Raw genomic sequence first — 12,870 nt, forward strand, 5'->3', positions numbered from 1 at the left:
TCTCGTCATCTCGTCCCACTGTCAGTTTTTTTGGCCCAACATGCTCGATCGAGCTTTTAGTGCTTTCAGCAAATAAAACTCATTGATAATCGATGGTCTTTTTGCAAACTTTCACTGAAATGGTGGTTTTTAGAAGATGAGCGCCATTGTGATGTCTTTGGCATTTTACTCGAGTGACGAAGGGGCTGAGTAGTTTTTTTTTAATTCCCTGAGGAGGGGGACGAGGAGTCCTACAGTCTGCGCTCTCTCTGGTCGGTGGAAGTTATAGTTGGAAATAAAATGCATCACTTTAATGCTTCAACGTTCGAAGCTGCAGAGCTTTGCTCATAATGAAAAGCACTATACAAATCTTGCTATCGAGGTAGCCATTATGTGGGTTCACGGGGCCCTCTGACCATGTTTGATATGAGCACGGCATACACGATCAGAGACATGCAACGACTCTGCTTATATGGGTGCTTGCATATGTATTTAACCCTTTTCAAAGGTCAAATTGTGCATGCAAACATACTGGTTGCCTTGAATCAACTGCGCCTCTCTATGTCCAGGTTGCCGAGACGTGTGACCATCTCCATAGCTTCAGTGTAGGAGTGGCATGGGGGGTTTGGATATGACCAAAGGCTAAACGGTGACAACGAGGGTGATGGTATGATCCTCTAATCAATCAGGAAAATTAAAGGCAAGAGTGAGCCTTCTTGATCTCGTTTGTTGGTTTTTACATCTTACGATCAGGATTTGTCCCTCGATTCTAAGTTCATCGGTAATCACGGTGGCTTGTTGGATTTTAAGAGTTTTTTTTTGTTTTACTATATACATGTGCATGACAAAAGAAAATCATGTTGAGTATGCTTTCCACAAGGCCAAAGCATTGACATATGTGTGTACCAGAACATCATCTACACAGAAAATCATTCCGAATATGCTTCCCACAAAGTCAAAACAATAGCATATGTGTGCACTAGAACATCATTGACATCACATTCAACTACCAGCTCATGTCCGGGAGAAGCTTTTGTTTTTACCAGGTAGCATGTGGGAACTAATTTTCCCACTGTGTAAGGAAATTTGATTGCGATGGGTCGCTTCTACATTTTCCCTAATGCCACTCATTCCAAGTATGCGCTTCTTGCAGTAGTATCAAGATTGGGTATTTTGGCTCAGGCATGGAGACTCACATGCCAGGCTAGTGTCCTAGCTACTATGGAATAGTATGAACGAAGAATGGATAAAAGTTGCAAGTGAACCTAGCAATAGGTATATGGTTGTTTATAAGAGTGTGAAACTGTGAGTGAGCAGATACCATAAGTTACCTCCAACTACAAATATCATAAATTAGTTAACATGGGTTGGTCCACGAAATAAGGCACATGGAAGTTATGTCGTAACATGCATTGTGCTCGGGCATGAATGTTCAAATCAGAACCATAATTAGCATCCTGTCTAGGTTTGACTTTGCATTGTGGAACTTCACTCTCTATTAGGCACGCCATCATCACTAGTTGGAAGCGTATGAAACAGAGCTAGATGGGGGCATGAATTAGCAATGCAAGTGAGTCGGTAGCGAAAAAATAGAGATGTGTTGGTTAACATGATGCAACGAAAACCTTTACATCATACAAACCACAAATACTAGTTACTTTTGGCTAACATTGGCGGCTCCGCCGGCTCTTTAGTTACAAACTTTATAAATGATTTTTTTTACAAATTGTCACTGTTAGTGTGGCAAAATGGCACCTAACTGTAAGGAGTCCTTGTATTGAGAAGAGCAGAAGACAAAATATGGCAGATATCGCACTTAGTGTTATAAGATGTGTCTAAACAATAGGTATGACAACATCCCTTGTGTATCAAGAAGTATAGGGTCATGAAATCTCAATTTAAAAACGAGCTAGAAAAACAGCACCTTAACCCTTATGATGTGGCCGTCTTCCATAGCCGCATCCGCACCCACCTCTTGGTCGCGGCTGGGGGCATCCCCGGACAGTTAGAATTATGGCAAGTAGTTTGTCTTGAGCCGGATATATTGGTGTTGGTGCCTTTTACTTATTGTCTCGGTGTAAACAAAGGTCAACTACGTCCTTTTTGCCCATCGTGCTGGTCTCTTTCTTTCATTCTTCAGGAATCACCGGTTGTTCTTAGTTATAATAGAGAACACAAACAAGAGGAAAACACACGGGAGCAATTCAGAATTTTGGGGATGCAAAGGAACACGAAGTTTCTCTTTATTTCCGAAGTGCAAGCAACAGAGAGGGTTACACATGTAAATATAGTCACCAGTTGGCCACAAGAAAATCCATGCGAGGTGGAGACGCCGGAAGCGGAGTTGGGCGCGACGGGGCAGGGATGGAGATGTCGGGTGGTGCAGGCAGTTTCCGCGCAGCCGACATGGAGAAGACCTCACTCATCCCCAATGCCATCCAATTCAGGAGAAGACCTACTCGAGCTCTGCTACTGCTGCTCCATCGCTGACCGCGTCCTCCTGATGTCTGTTGACCGGTGCTTCTGATGGGAGAGGCGTCGGGTGTGCGTGTGGGCCGTGCGGGCAGGTGTAGCCGGTTCGGCTCGCTTCGGTGCAAATAAACCAAGATAAGAAAAAAAAAAGGAAAAATAAACCTATATGAAATGCACAATCAGCATAGAGTCGATTTGTTGATGGAGATTGTGTCCCATATGCCGCCGGCCTCGAAAAGGCCATCACCACCTAGAGATCCAACCTCTGTGTTGTCCACACGACCACGGACGCCACCGCCATCGAAGAACCAGGGCCGCCTCCTCAAATGTCAACCTCCTGCGCCACTGAGATGGACGAATCCGCACAGCCGCCGCCACCCGGGGCGCCGCAGCGAGACCGCCGCCGAAGATGTCGATAAATCTGGACCATCACGCCTGGCCCCAGCTAGTGGCACTAACCGGCCAGTGCACATGCGGACATGTCTCCATGGTGCGACTTCATGACCTCCCCCATTGCGAGTAGTCAAGCACCTCGTCCTCCCTATCCACTAGCCGAGTCAAACATCCACAACATCATGGGCCCTCCGACCCTATTTAACCAGAGCACAACATACACGATCAGAGACATGGAAAGGCTCTGTTTACAGAGATGTCAGTGCACGATCAGCCATACATCACTACATCCAGGCTGCGGAGACGCACGACCACCTCCATAGCGTCAGCGTAGGCGGGGCATCGCAGTGCGGGCGATGGGAATGACTATAGAGGCTAGACAGTGGTAACGTGGGCAGTGGTATGATCCTCTAATCGATCGGGAAAATTAAGGGCAAGGGCTAGCGTTCCCAGTCCAATTTTGTTGAGTTTTACACCTTGCATTAAGTTGCCTTGTTGGATTTTAGACTATATTCCATTTTTTAGGTGTAATTCGTGTCGGAGCTCAAGTTCATCTACACCTGATGAATAGTAAATTAAAAATAGAAAAAATAGAAAATGCTGAATTTTTTCAATGCTCGGATGTGCAAGGAGCGTGCATATTTTTATGGTGTTTGGGTACTTGCGGCCCAAACGGTGTGTCTTTCCAAAATTTCTTTCACAACCAAATTGTGCTTTCTGCCACAACCTTCTTGAATGTTCAAATATCACAATTTTCTGCACGCACATCACGCATTCGAGCATCTTGGGGGCCAAAAAATCCCAATTTTTTAATATTTTTTTGATATTTTAAATGATTTTACTGTTCACGCCCAGGTGCAGATGCATCTGGACCATATTGTTGCACTCATTATTTTAGTAGATTTTTTTTTCAAAACGAGGTTGAAACCCCCAACATCTGCATCATTGCGATGTACACAACCATTTTTGTTGATTATTAAGCTGAGTACAAAACAAAGCAACCACGACGAAACCATTACAAGATATCAAATAAACACTTACAACAAAGTTGACTTCTCCCACGGCAACATCTTTAAGAAAAATAAACAGCATCGCTCTATCGTCGCCGCCAAAGATGACCTGGACAAGGATTTTCATCCTGGTTGCCCAGACCAACCAATGAAGATCAGTACAATGAGTTGAAGGCGCCTTCAACATGTTGAGGCCAAATTCGGCGTTGTTGTGCCCGACCAATAAAGGTCAGGACAAGTGTTTACACTTCAGACATAAAGCGGTGTTCTAATCATCATTTTGACGAGTGTCTACCAGAATATCATCGACATTTCATTCTACTACTAGTTCATGGTCAGGAGAAGCTTTCATTTTTACGAAGCGTCTCCGACGAGCTAATTTGCCCATTGTGCAAGGAAGTTTGATGGTGGTAGGTCGCTTCTACAGATTCCCTAATGCCACTCATCCCAAATATGCGCTTCCTGAAATAGTAGTAAGATTCAGTATTTTGGCGAGGGCGTGGAGACTCTCCTGGCATGATAGTGTACAACCTAGCTACCAAATAGCATGAACGAATAATGGATAGGTCGGAAGTGAACCTTGCTACCAAATATTATGAACGAAGAATGAATAGGTCGGAAGTGAACCTTGCAATAGGTTTATGGTTGTATATCAAGAATCGGAGACTGTGAGTGGGCAGATGTCACAAATTACCTCCAACTAGAAATAAGATTGAATGAGTTAACATGGGTTGGTTCATGAAATAAATCAACTCCAAGATCAGGTATAGCCCACAAGATGGCCCATGGAAGTTATGTCATCACGTGCATTATGCTGAGCTGAGAATCTGCAAATCAGTACCAAAAGCATGGCTTTACTTAATATCGTGCCCGGATTTGATTGGGTGTTGTGAAATTTCACTCTCTGTTAGGCTCGTCATCACGGGTTGGAAGTGTACAAAACATAGCTAAATGGTGGCATGAACTTGCAATGCAACTGAGTTGGTAGCGGAAAATAAAATAGAGATATGGTGTTTAACATGGTGGAACGAAAACCTTACATCATACAAACCGCAAATATTAATTATTTTTTGCTAACATTGGTCGTTGTTTAATTGCAAACTTCAAAAAAGGGATATTTTGCAAATTTTCGTTGTTAGATCACGAGATCTTATGGGTTTCACCTCTAGCCTACCCCAGCTTGTTTGGGACTAAAGGCTTTGTTGTTGTTGTTGCTGTTCTTGTTGTATCATTGTTAGTGTGGCAAGCTGGCAACCAGTTCTAAGGGGTCCCAATATTAACAGAGGAGAGATGGTATATATCGCACTTAGTGCTATCGGATGTGTCTAAGCAATAGGTGTGACGACATCCCTTGTGTATCAAGCAGATTGTATGGTCATGAAACCTCGGCTTAAAACCAGCTAGGAGTATAGCAACCATAATCCTTACGATGTGGTTGTCTTGCATACATAGTCGTGTGTGCATCCACCTCCTCCATACGGTGGCAGGCATCACCCACAGTTATAACTATGGCAAGTAGTTTGTCGTTAGTTGGATGTATTGGTGTTGGTGCCTTTTACTTACCGTCCTACGTGTAAACAGAGGCTAGTTGCATCTTTTTTCACCTTGATGGTCTCTTTTTTTCATTCTTCACGAGTCACCGGTTGTTCTAACTTACAGGAGAAACAGCATGAACAAGAGGAAAATACACTGGCACTCTTGCGGTACTTTAGAATTTTGGGGATGCAAAGGAACGCAAAGGTTCTTTTTATTTTCTTGAGTGCGGGCAACAAAGAGTGGTTAAACATGTAAACATAGTCACTGATGGCCACAAGAAAATATACATGTCTGTATTGGTGAACTAACAATGAAAAATAAGACCAGACTAGTGGTTACTCCCTCAGATCTCAAAAACAGGGATGCCTGCTGATTGGATGAGATAACCATGCGCCTTAATGTTGGAGAAAATAGCGATAAAAGCTCGAAGCGTTGTTTTAGGAACTAGAGGGAGTAGCAGCAAAAGTTGTGGTCGCACGCTTGTACTGATCGGTCCTAGTTTATTTTCCGATGCCACTCGTTCCAAATCAGCATTGTGCCCAACGGAGGATGGCTAATTGGCACGATTAGCAGTCCAAGACTATCAATTAAGTATAAGTAGAACTAGATTGTTGAAAGAGATATGAAGTGCGACTGCATCAAAGAAATATTAAGCTGTTTCAGAATTCATTATGTGCTAGCATGATTCCTTTTGACACCTATGTTGACATATATCGAAGAGGGGGAGGTTCGAGAGATAATTTATAAGTTATAACCTCCTCTTCACAAAGGGGCGATGAAGATAATTTCATATGGAACAATTTTGTTATGTGGTACGTATGTGGGCTTGAAGTACAAATCTGAGCTCGTGCCACACTTATTTTTTGTACCCCTAAAGGATTCTGAATGAGCATGGTACATCAAATCTTCAGAGATGGTTATAGTGCCTGCCATTGTACATGCCCTTTGCGTAGTCTTCTTCTTTTCTTCTTTTACTTTAGACGCACTAGCTAACTGCATATGCGTTCCAGCAGGGGCATGCATATTTGTAGTGGTTCAACATCAGTCTGTGACTCATATGTACCTTCACCCATCATCACCGCCTCCCCAATCCAATATCACCACAAGAGATTAATAAGATATTACTTTATTCGCATAAAAATATTAAGCATAATCATGTCATAAATGCTTTCCAAGAATTCGGGTTAGACACGGCTGAATAAACAGTAAGCAAACTGAGGGACAGAACGAGTACGCCAAGGAAAGGGAAGCACCAATTTGATTTAAATTACTCCAAGTTACTATGTGTATGTTATTTTTTGTTTTGAGGGAATGAGTAGGACAAGGAAATGAAAGAACCGATATGAATAAATTATTTCAGATAGGGGGCCTTAAACAACATTGGGATGGAAGTGATGGAAGTGAACAGACATGTCAAGTCTTCTTTAATAGTAGAGATATGGGTAGAGCAATAGACTCCGCTCGAAGCTGATCATCAATTGCTACTGGGTGGAGCACAAACTGTTCAGCTCGTGTGAGCTCATTCATTCAGATTTGAGAGTACCTAGTACCTAAGTGGCAAGAACAAAAGCTTTTGTTGTGTGACTGGCAAAATGTTACGATACAATTTGCTTTGATGATCTGGTTGTCTACCTTGCTTCAGATTCAATTCAATCCTTCAGCATGAGGATTGAGGCCCAGCTTGTTGAGGATGGGAGTACATTGTCAGGGTTCGCTAACACCGCTGCATGAGGCCAAAAGTTAAGTCTCTATAACAAACAACGTACTCGCTTTGTACTAGATGACACTTATTTCGAAGTCAAGGTTAAACGAGGAAAATTATAGGTTCCTTTACAAGGCACAAAGAAAATGCCATTTTTTCCCGGCAACCTGAAAAAGCAGGAGGCTCGCCAAACACATTATCCCCTCTTTCCTACAAAGTGCCAAGCAATAGTCCAGAATCAGGAGGGGAGATGCAAAGGCGCCAGGGAGACAACCACAGCTAGACAACTCCATGAAAGAATACACAGTACTAACAGATGCAAACTAAAGTTCGATAAAAAGAAGCATCTTAAACAGGCAACCATTTGGCAAAAGCAGCAGAAAAACAAGCTAACAAGTTGCAATCTAATAACTTGCATTTCACAACAAATCAGTCTCAGGGGCACAGGAGTTTAGCCGACGCAGGAATAGAAATACAGTAATTAAACGACAGACAGATCATTGCTCGCTCGGGATAAGAGTCTGAAGCAACAAAAGCAATGACCGTGAACAAAAACATTCTGCTAGATAGCACGCCTATTTCTTCTTGATGGCAGCCTTGGTAACCTTGGCGCCGGTGGGGTCCTTCTTCTCCACGCCCTTGATGACACCAACAGCAACCGTTTGTCTCATGTCACGCACAGCGAAGCGGCCAAGAGGAGGGTAGGTGGCGAAGGTCTCCACAACCATGGGCTTGGTGGGAATCATCTTGACGATACCAGCGTCACCGTTCTTCAGGAACTTGGGCAGCGCCTCCAGCTCCTTACCAGATCGCCTGTCGATCTTGGTCACCAGCTCAGCAAACTTGACAGCAATGTGGGAGGTGTGGCAGTCCAGCACTGGGGCGTAGCCATTGCCGATCTGACCAGGGTGGTTCATGATGATGACCTGGGAGGTGAAGTTGGCCGCCTCCTTGGCAGGGTCATCCTTGGAGTTGGATGCAACAAACCCACGCTTCAGATCCTTCACAGCAACGTTCTTGACGTTGAAGCCAACGTTGTCACCAGGAAGCGCCTCCAGGAGAGACTCATGGTGCATCTCAACAGACTTAACCTCAGTTGTCAGACCAGTGGGACCAAAGGTAACAACCATACCAGGCTTGATGACACCAGTCTCAACACGGCCAACAGGCACAGTTCCAATGCCACCAATCTTGTAAACATCCTGAAGGGGAAGACGCAGGGGCTTGTCTGAGGGCCTCTTGGGCTCATTGATCTGGTCAAGAGCCTCAAGAAGGGTAGGGCCCTTGTACCAGTCAAGGTTGGTGGACCTCTCAATCATGTTGTCACCCTCAAACCCAGAGATGGGAACGAAGGGAACCTTGTCAGGGTTGTAGCCGACCTTCTTCAGGTACGAAGAGACTTCCTTGACAATTTCCTCATAACGGGCCTTTGAGTACTTGGGAGTGGTGGCGTCCATCTGTAACAGATGACCAGAGCAATCCCATCAGATAAACAAAATTATTGAAAAGTACTAGTATATAAACAAATAGGAAAAAAAAAGCAAAAACATATAGCACTCATGTGATGGAAGTTGCAGGAATAAGAGATAATGAGCAAACAAGCAGTTTATAACTTATAAATTAAGATACAATTAGAACTAGTCAGTGAAGTTATGCTATTAAATCATCCAAGATTTGTCAACATGACAAAAATTAATCAATACAATGCAATTCAGCAGTACTACTGAAGCTGGCATTTACTAAGTAACTCTGAGCATTCAACACATTCAACATATATAGTTAATCAATTACAATGCAACTCAGCAGTACTACTGAAGCTAGGCACTTACTCAGTAACTCTCATATAGAACAATACTACATATCTAAATTAGATAAGACAAGGCAATCAACATATATATTATAGATTAACCAATCGGTGTTACATGAAAATCAGAATTAGACAAACGTCAAATCAGTTTACAGGATGTTTAGGCACTCAAGAAACAGCATTGGAAGTTGAATGGCAAGTATACCTTGTTGCAGCAGCAGATCATCTGCTTCACTCCAAGGGTGAAAGCAAGGAGGGCGTGCTCACGGGTCTGGCCATCCTTGGAGATACCAGCCTCAAAACCACCAGTGGTGGAGTCAATGATGAGCACAGCACAGTCAGCCTGGGAGGTACCAGTAATCATGTTCTTGATGAAGTCACGGTGACCAGGGGCATCAATGACGGTGCAGTAGTACTTGGTGGTCTCGAACTTCCACAGGGCAATATCAATGGTGATACCCCTCTCACGCTCGGCCTTCAGCTTGTCAAGCACCCAGGCGTACTTGAAAGACCTCTTGTTCATCTCAGCGGCTTCCTTCTCAAACCTCTCGATCACACGCTTGTCAATACCTCCAAGCTTGTAGATCAGATGGCCAGTGGTTGTCGACTTGCCAGAGTCGACATGGCCAATGACCACGATGTTGATGTGAGTCTTCTCCTTACCCATGGCTGGAGCTAGCAAACAGAAACATCAAGGCAAGCAGGTGTTAGAAACAAGAGATCCAGGTGAACAAGTGTCAACAAAGTAATATCCTGTCTATTTGTGAGGTCAACAGACATGTAGAAGATGCATTTAACGAGATGGAATTACAATTCAAGCAATCAGACTGCAGGTACTTGTTAGATCTACAAATTACTGCGGTAATAACGCTAACAAAATTCACCATACAAGTACATGATGAAGTTCATGCTGTAAACTCTCATAGATAACTCTCACAGAGAACTCACAGATCCTACAGAACCGGAAGTACTACACGAATCCATCCAACAATACATGCAACCAAGCACGGAGATGATTCAGGAACATCTCGCGATACCAAATCGGTAACAGAAACAGCAAAACCCTATAGATCAAGGCTACGGCATGAGCTTCCAGGTAGTCGTCAAAATTAAAGACGAAAAAAGACATGCATCCGCGCATAGATGAACCTGCAGCTAGATCTACTCGCAGATTTAACGCTACCAAGCAGAGGCACCGGCGCGAAGGCGAACCAAGGACACGGCTTCGAGAAAATCCGTCAAACCACGGACGAAATCGACGCGCATCACCGCAAAAAGAACCTAAAACTCGATCTACCCGCACGCTACATCTACCGCACGGAAACATGGCCGGAGATCTGAAGCTATTCGAGACCACGGACGACGAATCGAGGCGGAGATGGGGGGCGGATCGGGATGCTCACCTCCGAGGAAGGAGAAGGAACCGAGAGGAGGCGGCGGCGGGGATGGGGGCACTGAGAGGAGGGGTTCGGGCGAGAGGAATGGCCCTATATATGGACAGCGATGGGCGCTAGGGTTTCTTCTCGGCCGTCGGATCCGGGTCCGATGGATGCCGACTTTGGGGAGGCGGCTGTGGGCGATTTGCTTTTTCTTTTTCTCGCTATAAGTAACGTGTAATGCACTCAAGCTCTCCCACTACTTCTCTACTCCACTTACTCATATCCCTAGCTACACTCTGCAAGCCACTTCTGACATTTCTACCCCCTTCCACACTGCTCTTATCCCACGCATTCCGTATGATCTCTTCGCACCCCTCCTCCCGCAACCAACGAGCTTCAAATCTGAAACTGCAATCACTCCTCTTCCAACTTCGGTCCTTGCCATCTAGGTGCACGACCACAGGTCTGTGATCCGAGTGTCTTGGTTCACCGTTCACAACTATATGGTTTGGAAAAGCACCACACCATTCATTGTTTGCAGTGGCCCGATCCAGCCTCTCACAGATATATGTCCGCAATTCCCTGCTGTGATTTCTCCAGGTATACATATCGCCTTCAAACCCTATATCCCTCAGCTCACAGGCGTCCAGTGCTTGCCGAAAATCATCCAGATAGTGTTGCGGACGATCAGCACCTCCTAGCTTCTCACTGCTTGTGAGGACTTCATTGAAGTCACCAAGACATAGCCACGGCCGACCATTTTGGTGTTGTTGTTTCAAGATGCGCATTAACTTCCACGTCTCCTTCTTCCTCTCCATCGCCGACTCTCCATAAACCCCCGTCAGACGCCAAATCATACCATCCTCCCGTACTATATCCACATCCACATGCCTCCGTCCATACGACCTCAGAGAAACATCCAAACCCCTTCTCCAAAACAAAGCTACACCCCTCCCACTACTTTCATCCTTCCAAGCTACCATGTTGGCGAGCCCCAACGACCACCTGAACCGCCCCAACTTCTTTTCTGTCAATCGTGTTTCACACAGGAACAAAACATCGGGAACCTCCACTCTTCCTAGCTCAAGAAGAGAACGAACTGCCGGGCCATTCCCGAGTCCCCGGCAGTTCCAACTTATGATTTTCATTGTTCCCGGCGGGGCTGCTTCGACAGCCCGGCCGATATGTTTGAGTTTGTGTGCACCACCGTTGTAGCATTGTTTGCCGCCTTCATGTTTTGTGCCATCGTCTGCCCCTCCTCCCCCTCCCCACGTCCCTTCTTTGCAATGTATCCTCCATCAACATCCATCTCCTCACCTCCTCTCTTCCCCAGACTGACCTCCAGCCTCTCTTGTGTACCAAAGTTCTCTGGGCGGTTCATGAAAGCGCCAGTCTCTGAAGCAAAAATCATGGAGGAGGCAAGGCTGAGAGGAGAACTAGAGGAGTTGAAAGAGAAAAAATACACGCAATTAAAGCAAAGGGCACATATGTGGTGGCTGCGAGGTGGGAACAAAAATATCAAGTATCTGCAGTCTGTAGTAACAACAAGGAAGCGGTCTAACAAACTTAAGGAGATTCGGAGGGATGGTGGAACGGTGGTGGAGGAAGGGGAGGCCCTAACTAACTACGTTTGTTCCTTTTTTCAGGACCTGTTTACATCATCCAACCCTCAGCGCCTCAATGAACTAATGGACAAGGTGCAACCTCGCGTCTCAAATGCTATGAACGTAGTCCTTGAGGCCGATTACACCAGGGAGGAGGTGAAAGCTGCACTTGATCACATAGGCGATCTCAAAGCACCCGGTCCAGATGGGATGCCGGCGATTGTTTTTAAGCGTCATTGGCATTTTATGGGAGATCAAGTTGTGGAGGAAGTCCTAAAGGTACTGAATGGTGGAGAGATCCCCGAGGGGTGGAGTGATACTATGGTTGTGCTTATCCCCAAGGTCAAAAACCCAAAAAGAATCAAGGACCTCCACCCCATCAGTTTGTGCAATGTCGTATACAAGCTAGTATCAAAGGTGATTGCCAATAGACTTAAATTGATCCTGCCCGAGGTGATCTCATAGCATCAGAGTGCGTTTGTGTCGGGGAGACTAATTACGGACAATGTTCTCACAGCCTATGAGGTCTCTCACTATCTGATGAACAAAAGGAAAGGGAGGAGTGGAGTGGCGGCCATTAAAGCAGATATGAGTAAGGCGTATGACCGGGTGGAGTGGAGGTTCTTGGAGGCCATGCTTCACAAATTGGGGTTCAGTTCGAGATGGACTGAGCTGGTCATGAAATGTGTCCGGACTGTACGATACCAAATCAAGGTTAATGGCTAACTAACACAACAATTCAGCCCCGAGCGAGGACTTCGACAAGGGGATCCCATCTCCCCCTACCTATTTGTCATATGTGCGGAAGGCTTGTCGGCGTTGCTGTTAGATGCACAAGAGCGAGGCATCACACATGGCGTGAAAGTATGCCCGAGGGCACCATCTGTATCACATCTATTATTCGCGGATGACTCCATGTTGCTGATCAGGGCTGAACAGCAAGAAGCAACAACGCTAAATGATGTGCTACAACTGTATGAAACTTGCT

At 45.2% G+C, this 12,870-nt stretch overlaps 1 protein-coding gene across 3 annotated transcripts; it reads right to left on the reverse strand.

Annotated features, from left to right (window-relative positions):
* Positions 1-7,487: 7,487 nt before the first annotated feature.
* LOC123123039 (elongation factor 1-alpha-like) lies at positions 7,488-11,426 on the reverse strand. Of its 3 annotated transcripts, none has more exons than XM_044543456.1 (3): positions 10,556-11,426; positions 9,105-9,574; positions 7,488-8,549 (listed from the first exon to the last, which is right to left on the reverse strand). In XM_044543456.1, exons 1-3 carry the CDS (start codon positions 11,424-11,426, stop codon positions 7,668-7,670), a joined length of 2,223 nt encoding a protein of 740 aa, XP_044399391.1. In that variant the 3' UTR covers positions 7,488-7,667. The 3 variants fall into 3 exon arrangements, with proteins under 3 accessions (XP_044399391.1, XP_044399392.1, XP_044399393.1); XM_044543457.1 differs by lacking the exon at positions 10,556-11,426 and adding an exon at positions 10,303-10,486; XM_044543458.1 differs by lacking the exon at positions 10,556-11,426 and adding an exon at positions 10,303-10,464 and having other exon boundaries at positions 9,105-9,568.
* Between the last annotated feature and the right edge of the window lie 1,444 nt (positions 11,427-12,870).

This window comes from Triticum aestivum, chromosome 5D (assembly GCF_018294505.1).
Source record: "Triticum aestivum cultivar Chinese Spring chromosome 5D, IWGSC CS RefSeq v2.1, whole genome shotgun sequence".
In the NCBI taxonomy this organism is placed as follows: domain Eukaryota; kingdom Viridiplantae; phylum Streptophyta; class Magnoliopsida; order Poales; family Poaceae; genus Triticum; species Triticum aestivum.